Consider the following 23,539-nt stretch of genomic DNA (forward strand, 5'->3'; position numbering starts at 1 on the left):
TAATAATCTATATGTAGCGGCAGCTTTCCTCTGATCGAGGTTCTAACCCCCGAAGTCATCCTCTCCCCAGCAGCTGGGGTCGTGTAACCCTTGCTTATCCTCGGAGGGTTGACTGAACACTGCTGTGCCGCAGCAGCATTAAAGCTAACTTCACCCCGATCGTCGCTCTCTGTTGGTATTTTGCTGCCTCCCCTGCTACGGTCCTACCTCATTACCTACTTGCGGTGCCATCAGTGATGTGGAGAGGCTGTGTATACTGTGTGCGGTCTGCGTGTAATGGGGCATTAAAAAAAAAGGTCAAGAGGCCCTTTGTCTGTTTGAATCGCCCAAATATACGTGTTGAACGGTTGCAAACGGATTCTTTACGGCCTGAGTGACACAATCCCCGACACGAGTATGAATTCTCGCATTGTCTGAATAGAAATGTCCTGACACAAACATGCACAAAAACACTGGATGCACACACTCCCAGAAGCTTAAATACTTACAAAGAAGCAATAGTGTGCATAAAGGCGCACACACACACACACACACACACTTGAACCTGGGGAAGATTAGAAGCAGCCGGAGCTCGGTTGAATGACAGCATGTCCTGACCGCGAGCACTTTAAATGTCCCCCGTTTCCTTTTGATCTGCAAAACATTTCTCTCTGTTTATTTCTGACATCTTTATTCGGATATTATTGATATGGACGCTGGTTTCTGAGAACAGCCGAACCCAAAGAGTGTTCTCAGGCTGCTTCACCTCAAACAAAGCAGCTTTGTACAGACGGCATACTGTTAGTCAACACATTCACCTGCACCACCAATAGGAACATTTTCACTCTTTAAATGTTGTAGATTTTTTACTCGCAGATGGAAACGTTGACCTCTGCACTCGCCTTTTGTCTGACAGCTGGGCTATTTTGCAGAGATCATACAACCATTGATGAACTTTATGAAACGTGCAAGATATTCAGACAACAAATGAGTCTGTGAGACTACTTTATTCAAACAACTCTGAAGCGCAAACAAAGCAAAATGGAAGCAGCTGATGCCAATCAGCTGACGAACGTCTGACCTCAGAACTCTGCCTGAACTCATCCTATGAGCTCCATCAACAAGTGAGAGAAACAAATCAGGAACATGAGCGTTTACACTCAAATCAGGACGGGACAGACACATTAAATAAGTTTGGGGGGGGGGGGGACTACAATTTAGTTGTTTTAAGAAGTCAGTTTAGATGTTCTGGGATTCCAGACACATTCAAGAATAGCTTGTTCATCACCTGCAACATCAGAATCGAGTCTAACCAGCTGATCAGACGGATTAGATCCACCTGGTGGATGCAATCAAATGCAACTGATTACACGTTAGGACAGACGGCCAGCAGCACTCTGGACGTCAGTGTGACTCATTAAGAACCACCGCTTTAGTCCCTAGAAATAGGGTCAAGATGTGACACATGTCACATACTTCATTACACGGACTGAACAGCACGGCCCTATCATGTCAGTCATCAGCATCTGCTCCCTTTCTTTCAGAAGACTTTGATCGATGTCGACGGGTTTTGGGTTTGTTTTTAGTTGCAGTGATACGAGAGGTGGCTTGGTCTCGTGCAGAAGTGTGGCGTAAAGGAGACAATGAAATGAAGAATGAATGCAGGCGCATGCATGAAAGCGAGACGCTGCTGGATGACACGCTTTGCTTTCTTCAGTCCCTTGTCTTCACGCTCCCTCGCTCCATTTCTCTTTCTGTCTCTATCGCTTTCTTTTTGCCTCTTGAGTGAAGGACTCTGCATCCCAGGGTCCTCCACATAACCGCTGCGATATCATTTCTATTCCCTACCGACTCTGATCTGCTCTCTCTGTCCTTTCTTCTTCTATGAAAAGCCTTCTTCTCCATACTAACACCAGCCTTTATCTCACAGTATTCATCCTGCATTCCTAATGTTAACACACCATACGATCGCCACTGCTCCTGTACATTTATCATGATGTGAGATGATTCGCAGTAGCCTGTTGTCTTGAACCTTTAGCCTCCCCGCCCTCGGTCCAGCCTGGTTCCGTTAACATGAACAGAGGAAGGAAAATACGTTTGGATTCAGCTATCGGTGCACTTTTAGGACCTGTGGATTTAAATAAGGGCTATTCAATTGTTGGTGCTGGTAAGTTGATTTACCTGACACAAGACATACACATTGAAAGACTTCTCTTTACCGATGGAGGTCAATGGGGAAAAGTCTTTTTGGGCCCAATGGTAACACGTGACCTGGAGGCTTCGTCTGGAAACTAAATGATAACTTGAAACCTGACGAGATGGATTCTCGTGTGACTTGAGTGGTGAAACCTTTCAAACTGATTTTTAGATTAAACTAATTTGACAAAACCAAGTGGCAATGAAGATGTTTTCTGGTTGTCCAGACTTAAACTGTGGCTTTGGATGTCAAATTTACATTTTGTTAAAAAAAACAAATACAAATGGGGATTCTTTGAGTTATTGATCAACATAATTTGAAAAGGTCGTTCTAATGTGTTGTATGTGTTGTGATTTTGCTGAAAGCTGCATAATAAAACGTAAAGTTATAAAAGGTTATTTGGTTTGACATCAGGCACTACAGCTCACTCATCAATGTCAATATCTCATAAAGTCGAGTTCTTCCAAACATGAGTGATATTTAAACTATTTGTGTCATCATCTCTTTCTACCTATCTTCCTCTCTCCCGCTGTCAGCTCGCTCAGAGCTCCGGTGTTTTCACTCTCAGTGTAAATGTCTCTGAGTGCGTTCGCCTCTTCACTGAGTGCCTTTGTGTTGGAGCATCCTCCGAGTGGCGTTTCTGGTATTTTTAGTCTAAATTCATTTGCATTCAGCCCTTTTCAGCATCTTCAGCTGACGGGGGGGTGAGTGAGAAGCTTTATCCTGCAGCTGTTTTCTTCTGCATTTCCTTTTCTCTCGGCGTCCGTCTCTTTTCTTCCTCTGTCACGTACACAAGCTTCTGTTGTCTGTCAGCCAAGTTCTTTCTCGCTGCCGCTCTCTCGCTGCTTTCAGCTTCTTCAATTCAGTGTTCTGGTGTTTTTCGTTTTTTTGTGAGTTTCAGCAGCTGCAGTGACCTCTGACCTGCTACAATAAGCTTCTTCTCAGATGAGGAAACGGTGAAAGAGCTTTGTCACAGAACACAGTTTGACTTGTCGCAGCAGTAAAAGCACAGGTTTAAAGACAAAATGAATGATGGCTGAACACAGCTGCTTTGATTTCAGGGTCCTGGGATGCTGGATCACTTCCACACCTTCATGGTTTACTGGGACCCTTGAGCCATGGTGGTTGTTGTTGGTAACACCTGTGCTTTTCCTGAGATGAGTCAAGATGACTTTGATGAAGACAAAATCCTTTACCAGAGTCCAGGACTGTGAGAAACCAAAGACAGAAATCGATGATTTAATAATGTTCCCAATTGAGCAAAAATGTGTCAGAAGTAGAAGAGACGAGTCCTAACAGCCAGAATACAGGCGCGGGGACACGCGGGGACACACGGGGACACACGGGGCCACACGGGGACACGGAAGCCACGTGAGCATTGTGCTTCTCGCTCTGCCCTCCAACAGCTAAAAACAACATGGAACTGTGTATAAAATGTAGTAATATCTGTTTAAAAATGATGAAGACAAATACATCATCGTTCCAGAGTCGATGTGACGCAGCAGAACAAGCATGAGTTCGATTTTACAGTAAAATAAATGCGATGAATGGGTATCCCTCATCCTGCAGTTAACCATCCAGATAATTGATCCCGCCTATGCTTCCAAACCCTGCATCACCAACTGCATCATCACTTGGCAGAACTTAATATGCAAACAATGAAGCTGGAACGCAACCACATGCTACAAAGACAGAGTCTGTGCTGCCGGTAAAAACCTACCTGACGCGCCTTTTATATATTTTGGCCACAATTCAAGTTTGATTTCTGAGTCCTTAACAAGTCATAATTGGCTACTTTCGAGATTGAATGTGATTTTTTTCTTAACAATAGGAATATTGATGACAACTAAATAATAGTAAAGTGAATAACTTGATTTCGTGGGTTAACAGTGAATCACAAGGTTGGTTTGTCCAGTCCCCTCTTTACTCCTGTCCAGCTAAGTGTGACAACAGAACAAAATAATGAATTTAATTTAAACAATATATTATGTGTGTTAATAAGCATAGATAAAATCTGCCTGAATTTCCTCAAATATGATTCAAATCTCTGCTGCTCTGAAGGAAAGCGACGGCTTCCACCACCAGGAGGAAGACGAACCTTGTGTGTCCGATACAACGTGGTGGCCATTTTCTTTCCATCGATGTTTACGCCATGTTGTGTTTCTGTAACGCTCCGTCAGCAGCTCAGCGGAGCATTTGTTTTTGGGTCAGGACATATTTCTACATGCAGTGACAGTATTTGGCAGCAGTAGGAAATAAATAAAATGGCAATGTGCTGGAAATTGATTTAGGCTTCTGGGGCAGACCTGCCCAGAAACCTAAATCAGGGCAAACTCGGCCTCTTCTACTGGGATTAGCAGACTCCCTGTCCTAAGGATGGGCCATTAACAGATGAACAGGCTCAGTTTAAGGACCATGTTCGATAAATCATGGATACTTTCCAATGTTTCTGACTGTTTCAAATGCATGCTACGCGGTTCTAGATTTTTGGATGTGTTTTTCCTACAGGCCCCCTTTGGCTCATTTCCATTTCATTCATTTCTGTGCAGTACATAAAAACAATTCGCAGTCCCTTGAAACTTTTGCCAGAGTTGACAAATCATGCAGAATGGGTCACACATTGTCCCCTGTCACTCACCAGTTTCATGTTTAACTGTGTTCATCGTGTCCTGTTGTCAGACTCAAGATAAGAGCAGCTTTCAGTTGATAGAAATGATAATGTGCTGATGTCACCTTGAATTGCCACCGTGGGCGATCAGCAGCCAACTCTATGAGCAGGAGTGAGGGTTGTGTGTGCTAAACATAGACTGTATATAAGAAGTGGACATCGTGAAGTCACCCATTGGTTTGTGGACTGAAGTTATGAAGCCTCGAAGTCTGCGATATCGCCGTCGGCATCTTGGATTACGGCCATCACTAGCGGCAGCCACCTGTCAATCACAGTGTAGCCCCGCCCTAAAGCATCCCCTGCTTTATGGTCTGTGTGACTCTAAATGGACCATAATGTACTAAATGAACATCATGCTGTATTGAAGAAGACTTGAAACTAGAGATTGAGACATAAACTCATGTTTACAATGTTTACTGAGGTAATAAATCAAGAGAGAAGTAGAGTAATTTTCTCATAGACTTCTATACAACCAGAGGAGTCGCCCCCTGGTGGACACTAGAGAGAATGCAGCTTTTAACACATGAAGCATCGGCTTCACTCGGCAGTAGCGGAGGTTGCCGCTTGGTGCTAAAGGGTCAAAGAGGTTGGTCTACCCCTCTGGTTGGTAACGCTTGTGGGAAATAGAGATGTGGAAACTACGAATTCCCAAACTTTCAATGGCATAGTTAATTAAGGAAAATACATATTAAGCTCAATGGCCAGCGGCAATGACTGTCCAGAGGTCCGTTCTGATCCGTGGTTTAAAAAGGCTGCAAAATGATTTTGCATGCAAACAAGCTCTTTCTCTCTCTGTACTCTAAATCCATAATTCTTTGTTTGTGTGTCACCGCGATGGCATTTATCTCCATCTGCAAAATGAACCCCTAAACCGAGAAGAAGTTATGGATCCAAGTTCTGGAGATGAAGGATTACCAAACAAATGCAGTGCTGAATCTGCCAAGACTTGTTTTAATCTTTAGTGCCTTCGTTTCTGTTGTTCCGCAGAATGTGTGTGTTGGTGTGTGTTGGTTGGGTATTTAAAATATTCAGCAGAACATACACACAGATACACTCCGAGAGATAAAGGAAATCTGGGCTTTTCTTTCATGTGGGACTCCAGACTTTCTCTTACGTTTTTTCTGCAACTGACTGACAGTTTCATTAGTTTTTCATCTCATCCTGCAGTTTAACACGAGGACAGACTTTCATGCTCTCTTTCTGTCAGTCTGCCTCTCATTTCTAATACAACCACAAACATGACGATGGATGTGAAATGGCCTGGAATTACAGCGTGAGGGTTCACAAGCTGCTCAACACTGAGATGCTGTCTTTGACTACACCTGTTCTTACAATAATGCCATTTAATTACAACTTAAGAGCACCTTTCTATAGTCATCACATATTCACAGCATAGTTGAGTGTGACAAAGGGCACTTTAATTATGGTCTGTTATGCATTATTCATCGGTCACGTGCACTTTCCTCGATTTTATTTGAAACACTTTAGGAAACATTATTTTTTGCCTTTTTGAAAAAGGCTTTTAAAGAGATTGAGAACCAACACTTTGCTGTGTTCTCTCAGCTGGTTGAACTTAACTTCATAATTACTCAAAACAACAACAAGTAATGAGACAGGAAATAGAAAATAAATGCCTCAAGTAAAACAAAACAGTTGACAAAGTAAAAAAGTGTGCTAAGACTGAAACAGAAATACAATACTGGATTGATTATTAAGATATGTCGCATATTACAGCAGAAGCATCTTTTTATTTATATTTGTTTTACAAAATAAGAGCATTTTATTACTATCAAAGCACAACATATGTGACTGTATTAGGGCTGTACCTACTCTACCTACCTCATTATTTTTTCATGGAGTAATCTAATTCTTTTTTTGGATTGGGTAACTACTTCTTAAGAACTTCGGGGGTGATGAAGGGTGATTGCCTCGCCTTGAATCGGAAATGGAAGATGCACTCTTCCAGGATGCGGAGGCAGCTGAATGTATAAAAGAGCACAAAGCTCCTCCGGCCAGATAATTGAATGAAGAACCAATTTCCTCTTTCACTGTTGCCTTGCTTTGCATTTTTGGAGTGTCTAATTTGAACAATGTACAACCGTCATCATTGCTATGCATGCGTCAGCGGGAGATGGTGGTGGAAGACGGTGGCACAATATTGTCTCTGCATCCAGCTAAGACTAGTGGTGCACAACACTTATTGTGCCTTAAAAGGTCCTAAGATTATATTCAGTGCAGGAATCCCTCAAGGCTGAATGCATATTTCATGAGCTCTTGACTTTCAGAGACTTCTAATACAGAAAGTTTCCTCAGCATCACTCGCTCGCTAAGTTTGTTAGGGCTTACAATATTGCAGCGTGTTTGAAAAGTCTCAAGCTTGAGAAGTGAGAACAACAGCAGCATGTCTGAGTCATTCAATGTGCTTTGCAAAAAGCATCTGCTATAGAGATGGACTAATGGGCTTAGAGGTGAGCAACAGTCCCTGTCCCAAAGTGCTAGCGAGCTAACTGGCTAATGAGGGCTAACCTGCTACCAATCAGAAACCAGAATTCTCAAGATAAACGCTGACACATTCATACATCAACATACATATAACATGTTCAGTGAATGAATAACCTTTGTAGTGCTCTCTAGCAGTGTGAATTGTCTCTACGTATTCACACATTTTGTTCCGTCTGTGTCTGAAACACAGAGCCAGTGTTTTAAGATGTACACGTTCACCCTCCTCCTCCACACCACCAGCCCCGGACGTCTCACCTGTCCAGGGCGATGCAGCACAGGTGCAGTATGGACGCGGTGGTCAGCAGGACGTCCAGCGATGTCCGGACCAGGCAGAAGGTCTCGCCGTAGATCCAGTGCTGGTCGACCAGCTCGATGGCACCAAACGGCATCACCAGCACCGACACCATCAGGTCGACAAACGCCAGAGACACGATGAAGTAGTTGGTCTTGATTTTCCTGGTGGAGGAAAAAGAATGAGGGGAGGAGTTTAGATCAACAAATGTGCGTTATCATTCTGGTGTGATACCTCTTTTTGTGATCAATGTTGACGGTGCATATTTAGATCATTAAATGGAAGCAGAGTGGAGTAGATGTAAGGGTTACCGCTGCTGTTTTGACATTATTATTCGAAAAACTCAACAGATTCAAAATGTGACAACTTCACAAACTGTTGCAATTGCACACCTGCACGTTTTGTGACTGCACGTTGCAACGCTATCGCGGTGACAAAATCTGTCCATTGACAGACAGAAATATAACAAAGTACTCCAAACTGCTTCTGTGGCGCTTCCTGCTTCAGTCGCCGTCTCCAGGAACACATTCTGTCGAGATGACTCACAGACTCACGCGGTGAAAACAAGACCGGCGTCGCCGTCGGAGCTGGGAATGACTTTGGCAACGCTGTTCCTCAGCGACGTTGAACCACACTTGTACAGTAACTGATACTGAGAGTTTGGCAGCTGTATGAAAGAGTATTTGTACTGTTGGGCAGCAACAGCCAATAACAGGCGTATTTCTCACATCATAGTTGTGTGTTTTTTATCATGAATACAGCCAACAGAAGCTCAAGAAAGCAACAAGTTGTTCACTGATATGCAACTCTTGACGCTGTATATTTGTATCTTAAGTCCTTAAGTAACGCCAGTTCCATAAGGAAATGAACCAAACGTTGACTTATTTGTCACGTAGTTTCCATACAAAACGCCACTTCCTTATTTGAAGCCAATTCGACAATAATGTTCTTCTACCTTTTGTGGCAACAGTTTGCGTTCGTCTCCTTCCTGTTTCAACATGCCGGCCAGCACAAAGCTAATTCCATCAAGAAATGCTTTTCCCTACTTGTTGTGGAAGAAGTTGACAGGCCTGCCCAGAGCTCCGACAGAGACTCCGCACAACCACTCTGACGTTGAGCCAAACAGAGGCAGAGATGGAAAAGTCTGTCTTTAAATATCAGCACAAAGAACAACAGGTTCCACGGGAACAGAGCAACAACAACAAGCACTGAGAGGGAAGAGAAAACATCCATCTCTCCATTCCCTTGAACGGGAGGCGCAGGACAGAGGAGTGACGACACGTTGAGAAAAGTCATCAAACGCTCAACTTGAAATGAGGTGAAACCACAGCGAGACAGGAAGAGATGAAGGTAGATTCATTCTGCAAATCGGATGTTTCATAATGATATAAAGGAGCCTGGAGTCCTCTTTGTTCTAACTGTCTGCAGACCCTTTATCCCTTTCCCCGTGATACAAGTTTGTTTCCTTTATCGAAGCAATACAGCTGTCACAGGCGAGGGGCCGTGCTGTTCCTACAAAGTAGTGCTGAGATAAACAACACGACAATAAAATGGACCCAAAGACATGTTTTACTTCCATCTACTACATTGATCTCTGCTTAACAGCCACCTCGGGGTGGGATGGCTGCCAGAGAGTCCTGCAACTATGGAATCACAGGTCTTTATCGTGTTGCACTCAATCTCTCTTTCTATTGTTCATTTGCTTATTCTTCAGGTAGCCCTCTTCTTTTTGAACATCTGTAATGTTGTGCATATTCCAAAAACAAATCTGGCAATTTTAAGCCCTCCTCATGTTGCTTTGTCCAACGGAGAGATCTGATTATGTTCATGAAGCAGATTGTCACCACACACATGCATAAATCCTCTCACCCTCACTGTTTTGTGTCTCTCGCTCTCTCCTTCTGTGCAGCTTTGTGCTTGACGAATACCAGAACTGCCGACACAAAGTGAGAGGATACTCTTGGCAGCCGGCTGTTAAGCGGATTTGTAACCTTTCTGACAAATGAGTTATTGCACATGAATCGATATAATACCGGTCAAATGGTGGTTGAAAGGTTTGTCACAGGGTTTGGGTACAAAAACAACTCAGTCAGCTGATCAGTTAAATACCGCCGCTCGGTGTCTTGATACCACCACACAGACGCACCAGGCTTTCACAAAGCTCCAATGAACACCCACACGTGTCATCATCGGATGCGTACGTAGTGTAAAGAGCGGGAAAGTCTGTGACTGTTGGGGGAGCGGTGGTGGTGGTGGATGGGACAAACAAACAGGACTTTCACCCAGCAGACCGGTGTTTGTGTCTATTGTGAACCTAAAAGTCAATGTTGATATTTTGGGACGTCATTTGTTAATATTGTTAGTAGTTAGTCAGTCAAGTTCATTCCTAAAAGACACGCGTGTAACAAGCGCATAGCGACGCGCCTCATCGCCTGGTTGGTAAAGCTTTGCGTTCACAGACGAACCACCAACCAACCAGTGAACCCGTGAAAGAGTCAGCTGCTCTGTTCTCCAGGCTGCGATGGTCTGCGCTCTATGAATAGCGTCAGTAAGAGCGGATGGCTGTGAGGGTTTTCCATCTGCCTGTCACTAACCCAAACAGCCCCTTAAAAACAGAGCGTTAGTGCAGGAACCAAGCAGCTGTCGGACGTGCACACACACACACACACACGTTCACATGCACGCATCGGAAAACACACAAAAACGCACGAATAGATGCATCAACGCAAGCGGAAACACAGAAAACCATGTGCACACCGTCTGTAGATTAATGAGGTTTATATACACACACACACTGACTGTATGCTCAAACACACACACACACACACGCACACACACACAGTTGTTGGCTGTAATTCAGGACAGTTTAGAAACCATTAACATACCCAGAGCGGGAGGCGTCGCGTTTAGTTAGGATGACATATCGTGTTTAGCTTAAAGTGCTGAGAATAAATAAAGTGTATTAAGAGGGATCGTGTTGTTGGAAGGTTGTGATTTACAGACGCACGGTGTGTCGAGTGGATAATATGGAAAGAAGAGGAGGAGAGATGAGCATGTTTAAGAAGAAAAGCCTGCAAAGAGGAGAAGAGGGATGAATGTTCTATTGAAATCATACATTCATTAAAAAAACTGAAATGTAGATTCTTTAAATCCTTTAATTGTAATTTGGTTAAACACCCTGTTTTTCTTTGTGAAGTCAAATACTTTGATTATAGATAAGACAATGATTCTGAAATATTGTCATATATCAAAAGTGTTGGAAATTTAGTTTTGAAACTTTTGTCAATTTGTCGCAGGTCCACTCCTCCCGGTTGGTAAATGTCAAGGCTGAAAACATGTAAATCAAACGACCCTGGGGAAGTGAGGACACAACAACTCCACTGCCAATAAAAAGCATTAAGCTGTTCTTCTAGTTTTTGTGAAATACTGCCTGAGGCGTTAAATGCCTCTGCAACAACATTGTGATCACCACAGCAGTGATTGGAACGCTGATGATGATCTTTCTTAATGCCTTTAAAGACACTTTGAGTGGATTTCTTGTGTTCTTTCATGTAATTATTGTATTTATTGAATTGCTTGGTTTGATTGAATTTTTTGTCTTTCTACAGAATGCCTCTTTGTGACGACGAAGAGCGAACTGTTTTCTACAAAACGGCACCAATCAAAAAACAATGAAAACACGAGAAAATTACAAAAAACATAAATACATTTGTATTGTTACTTCACAATAAAAACAGAAATCTGACGATCCCCATACTGTGTACCCACAATCCAAATGAAGCATCCCCCAGCACACGTTTTAATGCACACATATGCTTATTCGATAGAAAATACAAAGACCCCTGACGAAGATCCTGCAGCTCACATGGCTGAATGTTAATCACCACATTTGCTCATAGAGCTGCCCGGTGTCCAGTATAAACAGCATGCAGTCTGTGGCAGCACGTATCTGTATCTGTGTGTGTATCTGTGTGTGTGGGTGAGTGTGTGTTTTCCTCGTTCACACACACACGACATGACACATTGAGAGGAACAAGAGGTGGTTGGCGAGAGTGACTGTGTTTGTGTGGTAGTTATTGATGAGTGGTGTAGCACCCTCTGAATCACCCTCTGCTGGTATCAACTCCCTGCAAACGACTCTCTCTCTCTCTCTCTGTGTGTGTGTGTGTGTGTGTGTGTGTGTGTGTGTGTGTGTGTGTGTGTGTGTGTGTAATGCCTCTTAACGTGTCTGGCAGCTTTCCTCTCCTGCAGGCTGCAGACACTTCACTTGTTGTCCAGAGTGTCCTAGCATTGTAATAATATATATTTAAAATCTTTCCCTTCATGGCTTTTAAGTGTGACATGCTAACATGTAGCATGTTTTGCTAACTTACTTACTTATTAGTAATTAAGTGATAGCGAACTGACTGTTTGGCTATAACCCCTTTGTCTTCAAAACATAGAACAGTTTGATATCTTACAAAAAAGTTGCTCCTCATTTTTTCATGTGTTTTTGCAAAAGTCCAGCATTACGGGTCGATTTCTGCTCGTTACGTGCATCTTTTCAAACTTCTGTCTTCAAAGGAAACAACTTAGTTCGGTTGAGGAGAAGATATAAAATAAGTCCTCAAGTCACGGGACAGAGGCATCAAGGTTGCCTTCTTGTTTCAGCCGCGGAGTGAAAGACCACCGATACGTGCATGTAGATTGTAAGGTGGCCGCGTCGTTCACCTCCCATGCCTGCCATTTCTCCGACAATCTATCTGTTTTGATGACGTCGTCCCATCGTCTCTCCTGCTTCCATAGATCCTGCAGAGATGCACTGGGATCTTTGCACAGAGTCAGAGAGTCAGGCTGTCTTGGCAGCACCTTGAATATATTCCTCATTAAGCTGATTGATGCTTCACTTCATCGAGACATTTCTTCGATTCTCCGTTCGCAGCGGAGGCATGTGAGGAAAACAAAATGTTTTTCTCCAAGAAGTCAAGGTGACAGGCGGTGAGTAATCGATACAAGTCATCTTCTTGTGGGTGAAGTATTCCTGCGATGAATTCAAAAATACCGACTGGCTGTTTCTCTTACGATTGACTAAGAAACAGGCCGACTCTGCTGCTGCTCAGAGTTCTGCTTTATATTTTGTCACAAACACGGTCACCCAGGGGACACTCCACCAGAGCAGGAGAGTCTGTTTTTATTTTTTCGTGTGCATCTATAATGTGTTTGTGTCTTTTTTATATTTGCATGTTTGCAGTTAACATGAACCAGGAGTAAAAACAGTAGCCGTGTGTGTGTGTGTGTGTGTGTGTGTGTGTGTATTTCCCAGTGGACAGAAAGACAATGATGCCGGGACAAATAAAGACGGTGTGTCATCACTCTCTCCTCAGGGAGGTGAGACATCACAGCGGTGACTTTGTCACTCATCAATGTTCTTAAATACACACACACACACACACACACACACACACACACACACACACACACACACACACACACACACACACACACACACACACACACACACACACACACACACGTCTGCTTTTCTTCTTTTCTGACATCCATTCATCCTTCACACAACCCAACACACACATGTCAGCATGACGATGGTCACCCTGAGCTCTCATGGCAGATAGAAAGACAGACAAAGAGAGAGAATCCAACTATCAGAGAGATGGTACACCATAGAGAAAGAGAGAGGGAGGAAGAGGAGGAGAGGAGGAGAGGAAGATTGAATCATTGCGGTGACGGCGGCTCCCACATGACTGGCCGTCCTCAGGATGACCTACCGGCTCTGCCCGAGTCCCGAGTTGCAGTTTCTCGTTCCACTATCTGAACATTATGGTCATGTAATGTATTGTATGTAGATATTGTTTGATTCATTGCTGCAGTATATTCTGCTGTCTTCTGTGTTCAGTGTCTCAGCAGCAGTTCGTGTAACCGTGGCTCTACTTCTCTCACTTTCATCCTTTCTGTCGTTGTCTCACTTAGACACAAGGAGACATTCTCTGAAATAAGGTATTATTATTATGAACGTAAAGAGCTGGATGTTTGCGTTAAGAGATACGTCGGGGAAAGGAGAAGAAGCTCTGTCCCACCTGAGTTGTCGGTCCTTGCAGACGGCCACCATGACCAGCAGGTTTCCCAGGATGCTCATCAGCATGACCAGAGACAGGAAGCAGATCAGAGCGATCCGCTTTGGCATGCTGTTGCTATGGAAACACCAACAAAAAAAAAAAGACAAAACAAAAGCACACATCAGTTCAGATCTGCAGAGAGAAAGCACAGTCTGCATCGCTTCACAAGAGAAGAAGAAACGTTAGTTCAGCTGCACTTAGACGAGACTTCTTCACGTCAAAGTCTTCTTTCTTTTATCAGCCTAAATAAATCCACTCCCACTCACGGCTCCACTCAACTTTTCTAAATTAAGTTCAGGAATTGGTATCGTGATTGGCAGAAACAAAAATGGCAGAAAGCAGCTCATAATCAGCCTGTAACAGTGAATCTACAACATGTGATATTCATTCCATATCCACAGCGAGATGACACAGAGTGTTTTTTACATTTTTATGTTACTGTCATAAAAACATCCAAGCCTGATCAGCCCAGCTACACATTTAAATTCAGCCACACAAACATCAGAGGTGTTGCACTCCGACTGACTGCTTCAAAAGGTTGTGACTCCAAAGACACAAGAGCTTGAAGGGTTAACATCGCCAGCGTGCCTCAGGAGGGAATACATGTCCCATCAGTGGAGGAGGACCTGGCTACAAAAACATCAATATGTATTCAACATCTGTCGACATCCGTCTGAACGATGTCAATCTAACAGTCGATATCTTTGTGTGTTGATGAAATCAACTTCCATAATTCAGCCTTCAGAGCCGACATTGTCCTGATTGACGTCTTTCTATTTGAATCTCTGAGAAATGAAAGCGGTGTGGAATCAGCCGATTTGACAGACATCGTTCCAGCGCCGCGTAAACTTTAAACTTTAATCAACAATAAATTATATTTATTTTCAATAAAACAGAAAATATATCTCCAAATAACCCGAAATGAAGTCCAAACATTTTGATGCCAGCACACTTCCGCCGATATCTTCATCTTCAAAATGACAGAGGCCTTAAATGGAGTCGTCTCATCGCTGTATGAGCTGAAAGGCATAAAACTCAACATCTCTGCCACTGAACGATCAATTTAACTGACGTCTTTTGGCATTTTCATCCATATTGAGTCACAATGAGCGGGTCATTTTTTCAAGGACTCTTTGACAGGACACGTCTTAGCCCACTGTGAAGAAAAAAAGTAGCTTTTTCCTTTCAGATTCAGGCTGAAAGAAATCAGCTCAGGGGGCCTATAATTCACTGTGCACCACCAGGACCCTTAATATATGTCACCTCATGAAAACTGCAGACGATGCATCTCTGCTCCTATACGTCTACTATAAGCTTGGAACGGCTTCAACGAAACGTCTCACGGTACAATAAAGTAGTCGGCGTGAGTTATGAATCAAAGCCCTCGGAGTGAGTTGTGTGGTTCTGAAAATGACGTGTTTAATCTCAGACTTGTTGGTAATGCATTACGGTAATCCTCCTGAGGCTCGTGGTCTCTCGCACTTGAAGGCTTGCCTTGACTTCAAGTACGAGACTTTATTCCATTACAGGAGCAACATTTGAACTTTTCTTTATCCGGCAAGTCCACTGAAAGGTTTTGGGGCAGTTTATTTATGGATTCTTTTATTTTCTGTCCACGTCATCTGCAATATGCTAATGCACCGCCTCGGTGAGTCACTGTCCGTCCCTATCTGCCAAATTATTTTACTCTCACCATCTGAGGTTCAAACGCGAAGTGATGGCGTGCAAATGAGGCTTGTTCTTTGATCAGTGGTGCCAACACACTAATCAGATCAAATGGGAAGGCTTTATCCCCCCAAAAGGCCTGTGTACCACCACACTGATCTTCTTTCATCTTGAGTTTGTCGGCTGCACAGTGCGACCTTTCTCCGGAGCGAGACATCGATACGAGCGTGATTGTAGTCGCGACCGTCTTTTAACACAGCTGTTGGTGTGGCAGGCAGCGTGCACATCTCCTCGCTCAAACAGGAGCCTCGCCTCACTTTGGATTTGACAATACATGAGCTTTGGCTCTGTGCTTTCTGAACGCACTCTGCCTGATCATTGGTTCCCTGCGTCTGATTCCACAGCTGCAGGAATCTGCTCCCTCATTGTTGGGGAACAATTAAATACCATTTATTTTTGCAATTAACACTTGCAAATGACAAGGTAGTACAAAGTGTCCCCCGTACTTCAACCTGTTTCCTTTTTCCTTTTCCTAGCTGTCCAGTCTCAAATATTTACTTTTATTCAGCAACAACATTTAAACCTGAAAGCTTCAGTTCAGCCGCAGTCTTCACTGAGCTTTGATGCTCAGAGTCCCCATCCACGGGGAAAAGGTTGTGATTGTATGTTTCTGCAAACCACACATTGAGAGCAAGTATTGTAGAACAACGAGCAACAGGCATTGACTGAAAGTTACGTGTTATAATAGCGAGTCTAAAAAGTGAGAAAATCCATTAAGAGAACATTTAGCTCGTTTTTAAACTAGATTACTCTCCGAAGAAACCTACACCGAGTGCATTCAAGTGAGAGTTATAGATGTCAGCAAAACCCGTGAGTGTATCCTTTATAAAAAACACATGGAAACAGGTTTCGTGCCCACAGAACCAGTCCTGACAGTGTCTTTATTGAGAAGTCAGTACAGTAAAGTCATAAAAAGTCATACTGCAGTACGTCAAAGTCGTGATACGAGACTTCATTCCGCCACAGCAGAAGAAGAGCCTTCACTAAGATGAGTGACCACCATGTTTTAACGTACACAGCACCAGATCACTCGGTTTCCATGACCACATAAATTGTCTCAAATTGCCTCTCTAACACTCTCTAGAATAAACTCGCTGAATAAACGTCCAAAAAGAGATTTAAAAAAGTGTGGAAAGTGTTCATTGAGCTCAGCGATCATATTTTATGATCTGATATTATTTTGCACGTTGGATCAAAGATTCATCTGGACTGTGCTTTTATTCAGCGTCATGTAAATGTGTTATTTATCAAATCATGCATTGCCTTCCTCTGTAAGCTGCTGTATATCGAATGTGTGCTTAGCTTAGAAACGACGACAGGTGAGATGTTGGAGGTAATTGTGGCAGCAAATATGCTCTCTCACTCCACACCATGTGCTCTAAATTGATTTTCCAGATGCATGAAGAGCTCTTTCTGCATACCTTCATTTGCTCTTAAATCTGTGAGACTGTGGATGAGATTGCAGCGAAGTCGAAACTTTGTTGACATCCGATACGCATGAACTTTGACCCGCAGCTAAGCTGAACTTCTGCCTCGCAATCAGCAAGCTAGCAGCCCCAATTAAGGACAGATGAGGATGGACTGGGGAAATACCTCCAGACAAGAAGCGCTAAAAAGCTCCAATCTGTCATGAAGAGAAGTGCACACACACACACACACACACACACAGGCTGTATTCCTACCTGGTTTTTAGGGTCTGAGTGATTTTCATGCCTCAGCTAAATGTGAGGCAAAACCGGGAAAATGTAATCTTAGCTGTAACAGGAAGTGAAAAAAGACGTCCTACTCTGCCTCAGAATATCTTCTGCATCACAGTCTATTCTGAAGCCCTCTCAGAGGCTCCAGATCAGGTACTGAACGAGCTGCTGATTGGATCCAAAGAGCACGTTTTCTTTTTTCTTCAGCCCTGATGAATGGCTGGCAGGACCCTCGGTGGTCCACACAGATGGCCCGAAGAGTCGACTGTGCGCGTCCGACTGAACACTCCGGTGATTCTGCATGAACACATTACGTCAACTCAAGTGAGCTGATTGCACAGAAGCTGTCACCTTTGGGGGGCCTGTACAACGTCACAGTGGCTGTGGTGAAAGCATTCGCTGTTGCATTCAAATGTTGTGCTTTTAAAACGTCTCTTTTCTCCTCCAGTCAGAACAGGAGCGTGTCGTTAGTGTCGCTCACATTCAACTGTAGACGATGTCATCAAACGCAAAAACACCACGAGCTACGCAGCTCGTCTGGAGTAGTCATTCATCTTCATCATTTGGTTTTAACTTTTTTGATTTTGCAGATTTGTATCTGTCTGCTGCACATTTACAACCTGGTTTCACTCCCAACTCGTCTAATAGAGACACCGATGCATGAGGCTTCCTTCAGCGTCTGTATGAGACACACTGGACTTTCAACAATGTAAACACGTCTACGTCGTTATTAGACGGTGAGATTAACTGACGAACTATATCAGAGATGAGAGATAGAGCTGGTGGGAGGGGTGAAACCAAGTTGAAGAAGCTGTTTTACTGTAGTTTCGTTACGTGATTTCTGTGCTTTACGCTAGTTACGTAACAAACTTATACTCATTTTAACCCAAACCACAATCTTTTCCTAAACCTAACCAAGTACCTTTGATGCATAACCAAGCCTTGAAACAAAGTGAACCTACGTTGGGAGTTTTTCTTTTTTTTAAAGACATTATTCATGAAACAAGGGGAAAAGACACAACATCCCTGACTCATCGAATACTGACGCCAAGCATCAGTGTTTGATGAGTTGGGAGTGAATATGTGTTGACATTTACTTCATTTATGCCTCCCTAATTAAAGTTGTTAGCAGAAACCTGCTGGAGTGGAGTGGAGCACATTATTATAGAATCAGAGCAGAAGTAAATACAACGCACCATAACATAGCCTGCAAATCTGAACAAACTGGTAGAAACTGCTGATGCATATATACATACATACACACACACACACACACACACACACACACACACACACACACACACACACACACACACACACACACACACATATATATTCAATGAAAGAACCAGATATTCATCTTTTTGGAAATCTTTTGTACTGATGATTCTACCAAGAGAGTTTTATGTCAATCTAAGCCTCGGAAGAGCTTCAATTGCAAGTCAGCTACGTTGTGTTAGGTAGAAAATGAATGTGACTTCAAACATAACTCCTCCTCTCCTTCTCTTTTGACATATTTAAGGTTCTCTTGTTTTGTTTGTAAGAGGGATTACCTGGTGGAGCACGGGACACCCATGAAGAGCTCATGGATTTTGGAGCGGATCCAAATCACTTATACACACTTTATAAAAATTGCCTTGGCAGAAGTCTGCACGCTCCAAGTGCCCTTCTAGTTATTTGATAACTGGTAAGCAGCTTCATAAATCTTACTAAACCACATTTCTGCAGTGGAGGATGTGCACTTGCTCACCCCAAAAGGACCAGATCTCACCCATCCCCGCCTGTGTTCTCTGTTCATGCTCTTATCAACAAGAAAGGCCTCACATTTGACATTGTGTCTCACAAAAAAACAAAAACATTTTGGCTGGAGCTGAAGGCCTAAGTGGGCATCCCTAATTGCAAACAATAGCTGTCTGGACACTGGCGTTCCCTCTCAGCAGGCAAAGACAAGCAGCTATTATGCAGACTGGCACCAGAGGCCGGGGCGCCATCTCAACCGCCATCAAACGCAATCAAACGCTATCAACCGATATCAACCGCTATCAAACGCCATCAACCGCTATCAACCGCCATCAAACGCAATCAACCGATATCAACCGCTATCAAACGCTATCAACCGCCATCAACCGCCATCAAACGCAATCAAACGCTATCAACCGATATCAAACGCTATCAAACGCCATCAACCGCTATAAAATGCCATCAACCGCCATCAAACGCCATCAAACGCCATCAACCGCCATCAAACGCAATCAAACCGATATCAACCGCAATCAAACGCTATCAACCGCCATCAAACGCAATCAAACGCTATCAAACGCCATCAAACGCAATCAAACGCTATCAACCGATATCAACCGCCATCAACCGCCATCAAACGCAATCAAACGCTATCAACCGATATCAACCGCCATCAAACGCCATCAACCGCCATCAAACGCAATCAAACGCTATCAACCGCTATCAAACGCTATCAACCGCCATCAAACGCTATCAACCGATATCAACCGCCATCAAACGCCATCAACCGCCATCAAACGCAATCAAACGCTATCAACCGATATCAACCGCCATCAAACGCCATCAACCGCCATCAAACGCAATCAAACGCTATCAACCGCTATCAAACGCTATCAAACGCTATCAACCGCCATCAAACGCTATCAACCGATATCAACCGCCATCAAACGCCATCAAACGCTATCAAACACTATCAACCGCCATCAAACGCAATCAAACGCTATCAACCGATATCAACCGCCATCAAACGCCATCAACCGCCATCAAACGCCATCAACCGCCATCAAACGCAATCAAACGCTATCAACCGATATCAACCGCCATCAAACGCCATCAACCGCCATCAAACGCAATCAAACGCTATCAACCGCCATCAAACGCAATCAAACGCTATCAACCGCTATCAAACGCTATCAAACGCCATCAACCGCTATAAAATGCCATCAACCGCCATCAAACGCCATCAAACGCCATCAACCGCCATCAACCGCCATCAAACGGCATCAAACGCTATCAACGCTTGGGAGTAGAAATAAATTGTGATTGCAACGTGGTTCACTGAGCTTGAACATTTTTGACAAAGGACAATACATATATGCATTGAGGTGTCTTTTTGAGGACGCTTGCTATTCAAGCAGAAACAAACTCTTTCTTTTCAAATGAACAACTCAGTCATTTAAAGTCTTTGCATCAAATGAGATAAAGAAATAATCATCATTTAGAGACTGAGTCCTGAACTTCAGTAAATGTTTCTTCACATCTGTATCCATCTAAAACCTCAAATTTATGGAAATATACAAATTTTGTTCTGACAAGGACATAACAATAAACAGTCACTAAACTAACACCTGTATGTGATCTTTTAAATAAACTAAAGATCCCTACCAGCTCCAGGATCAATAAATCAAACATCATTTGTAGCCTTTTCGTTTCGTCACACCTTTGTAGATGTATCAAATTGCCAATCAGGTTTTGACGTGGTGTTTTGGTCACAGTGAATGCGCCCACCTCTAAGCTGTCGGTCTGAGCTTTGCTCTTCTACCTGCCGTCTGTTTTTCCAGTCCCAGAAGATTATTTTCTTTGCTGTGACGAGGGCTCTCTGAGCAGCTGAGGTTGGCCTCTGAGCGACAGGTTTCCGTTTCTGCACTGAGCCGAGGAATCAGACTGAAGTTGTGTTGCTACTGGGCTCTGTTATCTTTACCTCACCTCGGACAGGGAGGTTTTTACAGCACACACAGGCTCAAGAGAGAAGCAGCAAAAAGGTATGAAACACAATCTGGTTTAAAAGTGTCGGCAGATAAAAAGCTCCGGAGAGCGTTAAAGTGTTTTTGACGGTTCCAACAAATGCGATTCAAACCAGGTCGCTGCGTTCAGAGCTCGTCGTGGGATGAACATTGTGAGCAACATTTGGTCTGAAGGAACCTTTTCTGTTTGTCTTAGCCAATGAGGAAAAACTCTGGTTTCATATTTTCATTGTTTGTAATGAGAACACTTTACTCAACAAGTACATTATTGAGACGACAAACCCCAGGTCACACAAACCTGTTATTGGGGAGAGGAAACAAAGACGAATAGTACAAATATTTCTGAAACTGTCCGTTGTAAACATTCGTCACACAGATCAGACCAAGCTGCTCTTCAACTTCTCACCGCAGTTCTGTGCACATACTTTTTCTGTGTAATGAGGGATTATAACCATTATTCCTTATAATTATAATTCCAATGTCCAGTACCAACGTTTAGTGCTGATGACTACTACAGCAAGGCGAGACGTGAGATGGTTGTGTAGCTCATCTGTCTTTTAATGCAGGAGACCAGAGTTCATGTTCGTCGTAACCATGATATGTCCCCAACTTACCCAAACTCTAGATGGCATGCACAGATATTGCATATAGACACTGGATGTAAGAAAATGTCCCCATTGAACGTGTCCTGGTTCATCAACCTTAACGTGCACTCGCTTCCAAATAAAGATTGTAAGATAATTGCGCGACTGAAACAAAACTCATTTCTATCCAGTTTCGTTTGGATCGACTCCAGCCATCAATTTTTGACAACTTCCCGAACGCCAATGCATCGATTCCACCTCCCAAAACAGAGGTTCTTTGTGCTAATAGAACGCTGTAATTGGCCCAAATGCTGCAGTTAAGGAGAGCGACGCTCGCAGCAAGAAGAAGAAGAAACGCACACAAGGAGGAAAAATAGACAAAACCTGACAGCTTCGGCAGGATCTCTGTAAAACGGGGAAAACACCATCTGCACCAAATTAATTGCACAAGAGAAGCAATCATTATCAAGAGTGCACAATTGCAATCATTCAGTCACGTATGCACACACACCGTTTCACAGTGTCTATTCAGACTCCTCAAACTCACACAAACATATTCATTTGTATGTCAATCACGACCCATTCACTTCCCTTATTTCAGCGTTTTCTCTTGGCGATGGAGCGTCATCCCTTCCTCAATAATGACTCTACCTCTCTCTTCCTCTCACACACACACACGTCTGCTTTTTATTTCCCTGCCAAGTATTTGCACAATGTTTGTAACTCAAACACACGCACACATGATGCGTCCATCAGCGTATTTCACAGACATTTTGTCAAAGCCAAAGAGGAAAGCATCCGAATGAGCGTGCAGAAGATTCATCCTGTTCATGTCTTTAAATTCTGGAGACTCGTAAAGCAACTTTTTATTTCACAGGAAGCAGAAAATCTAAATTCTGCATCAACAAACATCAACACCGATGGAACACGTTGGATATGTGTTGCGTTTCCCCGACGTGTCCGAGGAGCAGCCACGAACAGGAGCGGTGCGCTAACGTCATGTTCCAGGACTCTTGTGGGGATCAGCTGCTGCTCATTTTGTTCTGGGGATATGCAGGAAGAATGCTCTGAGTCAGGGCGCTGTCACTTCTAACTTCTAACCAACTGACAGATGACTGACGAGCTCTTCCCTGAACTCTTCCCTGTTTCTCAGATGAATTTGCTACGTGTCCTTGAGTTTTGATTCATGTTATGAACCCGGACGGTCATAGAAGCTGCTTGGAATGACTGGAATCACTTTAAGATGATAAGTAATGCTCAACTTCAGTAAATGTTCATAAATGTTAAGAGTTAAGACGTTACAAGTTGTCAAAATACGGAACTACAGGTCCCCTGAATCGGCTCGACTCAGCCGCATAGTCACTGTTTTCTGATTTGAAAGCATATCAGACAAAGAGTAGCCCATAGACCTGCTAAACCTGTAGGAAAGAGAACAAGTTAAGACGTATTTTGAAGGCCATCCGTTACACCGTGTCTTTAATGGACTCAGAAGCTCATTCAGTGAACGACGAACGATGTCTCGGTGTCTTTTGTTTCAGCAGCGGTCACAGTTGTAATGCACACTTTTAGATGTGTCTGTTGTTTGTTGACTGTATGAGTTTCCCTACTGGGAACTAATAAAGCTTTCTAACGGACTAAACTGAGATAATCCTGCTTTTGAGAAGCTGCTTCACTGCCATATGGAGCTGGAACATCCAGGTCTGTTTTCCCTGTTTCCAGTTAATATTTCCTGTTTTATTTTTGGTCGACTCCCCTTGGTCTCTTGTCCTTCACTTGTTTGTTTCCCGCCTGTGTGATACCCACTCCTCCCTGATTAGTTCCAGTGACATGTGTTCAGTCTTTGTGCTCTCCTGGTTTGTTGCCAGTTCGTCTTCATCGTAATCGTTCCTCCTTTTTGTTCCCATTTACTTCTAATTCTAAATTAGACCTTCCTCCTGTATAATGAGTCTCATCCTACAGCCTACAGTCTGTTGGCACCAGTGTGAAAGAAACAACCAAAAGCCACAGACAAATGTGAT

The 23,539-nt window shown here is 43.4% G+C and overlaps 1 protein-coding gene across 1 annotated transcript in view; it reads right to left on the reverse strand.

The window, feature by feature from the left end:
• The window catches only part of htr4 (5-hydroxytryptamine receptor 4), a gene marked incomplete at its 5' end in the record, with an annotated part of 74,656 nt that overhangs the window by 41,851 nt on the left and 9,266 nt on the right, over nt 1-23,539 (reverse strand). Inside the window, 2 exons of the mRNA XM_079268327.1 lie at nt 7,602-7,802; nt 13,713-13,826. Of these exons, the coding sequence (XP_079124453.1) occupies nt 7,602-7,802; nt 13,713-13,826 (315 nt within the window). The remainder of the gene's footprint in view (nt 1-7,601; nt 7,803-13,712; nt 13,827-23,539) is intronic.

This window comes from Melanostigma gelatinosum, assembly GCF_949748355.1.
Source record: "Melanostigma gelatinosum genome assembly, chromosome: 5".
Taxonomy (NCBI): domain Eukaryota; kingdom Metazoa; phylum Chordata; class Actinopteri; order Perciformes; family Zoarcidae; genus Melanostigma; species Melanostigma gelatinosum.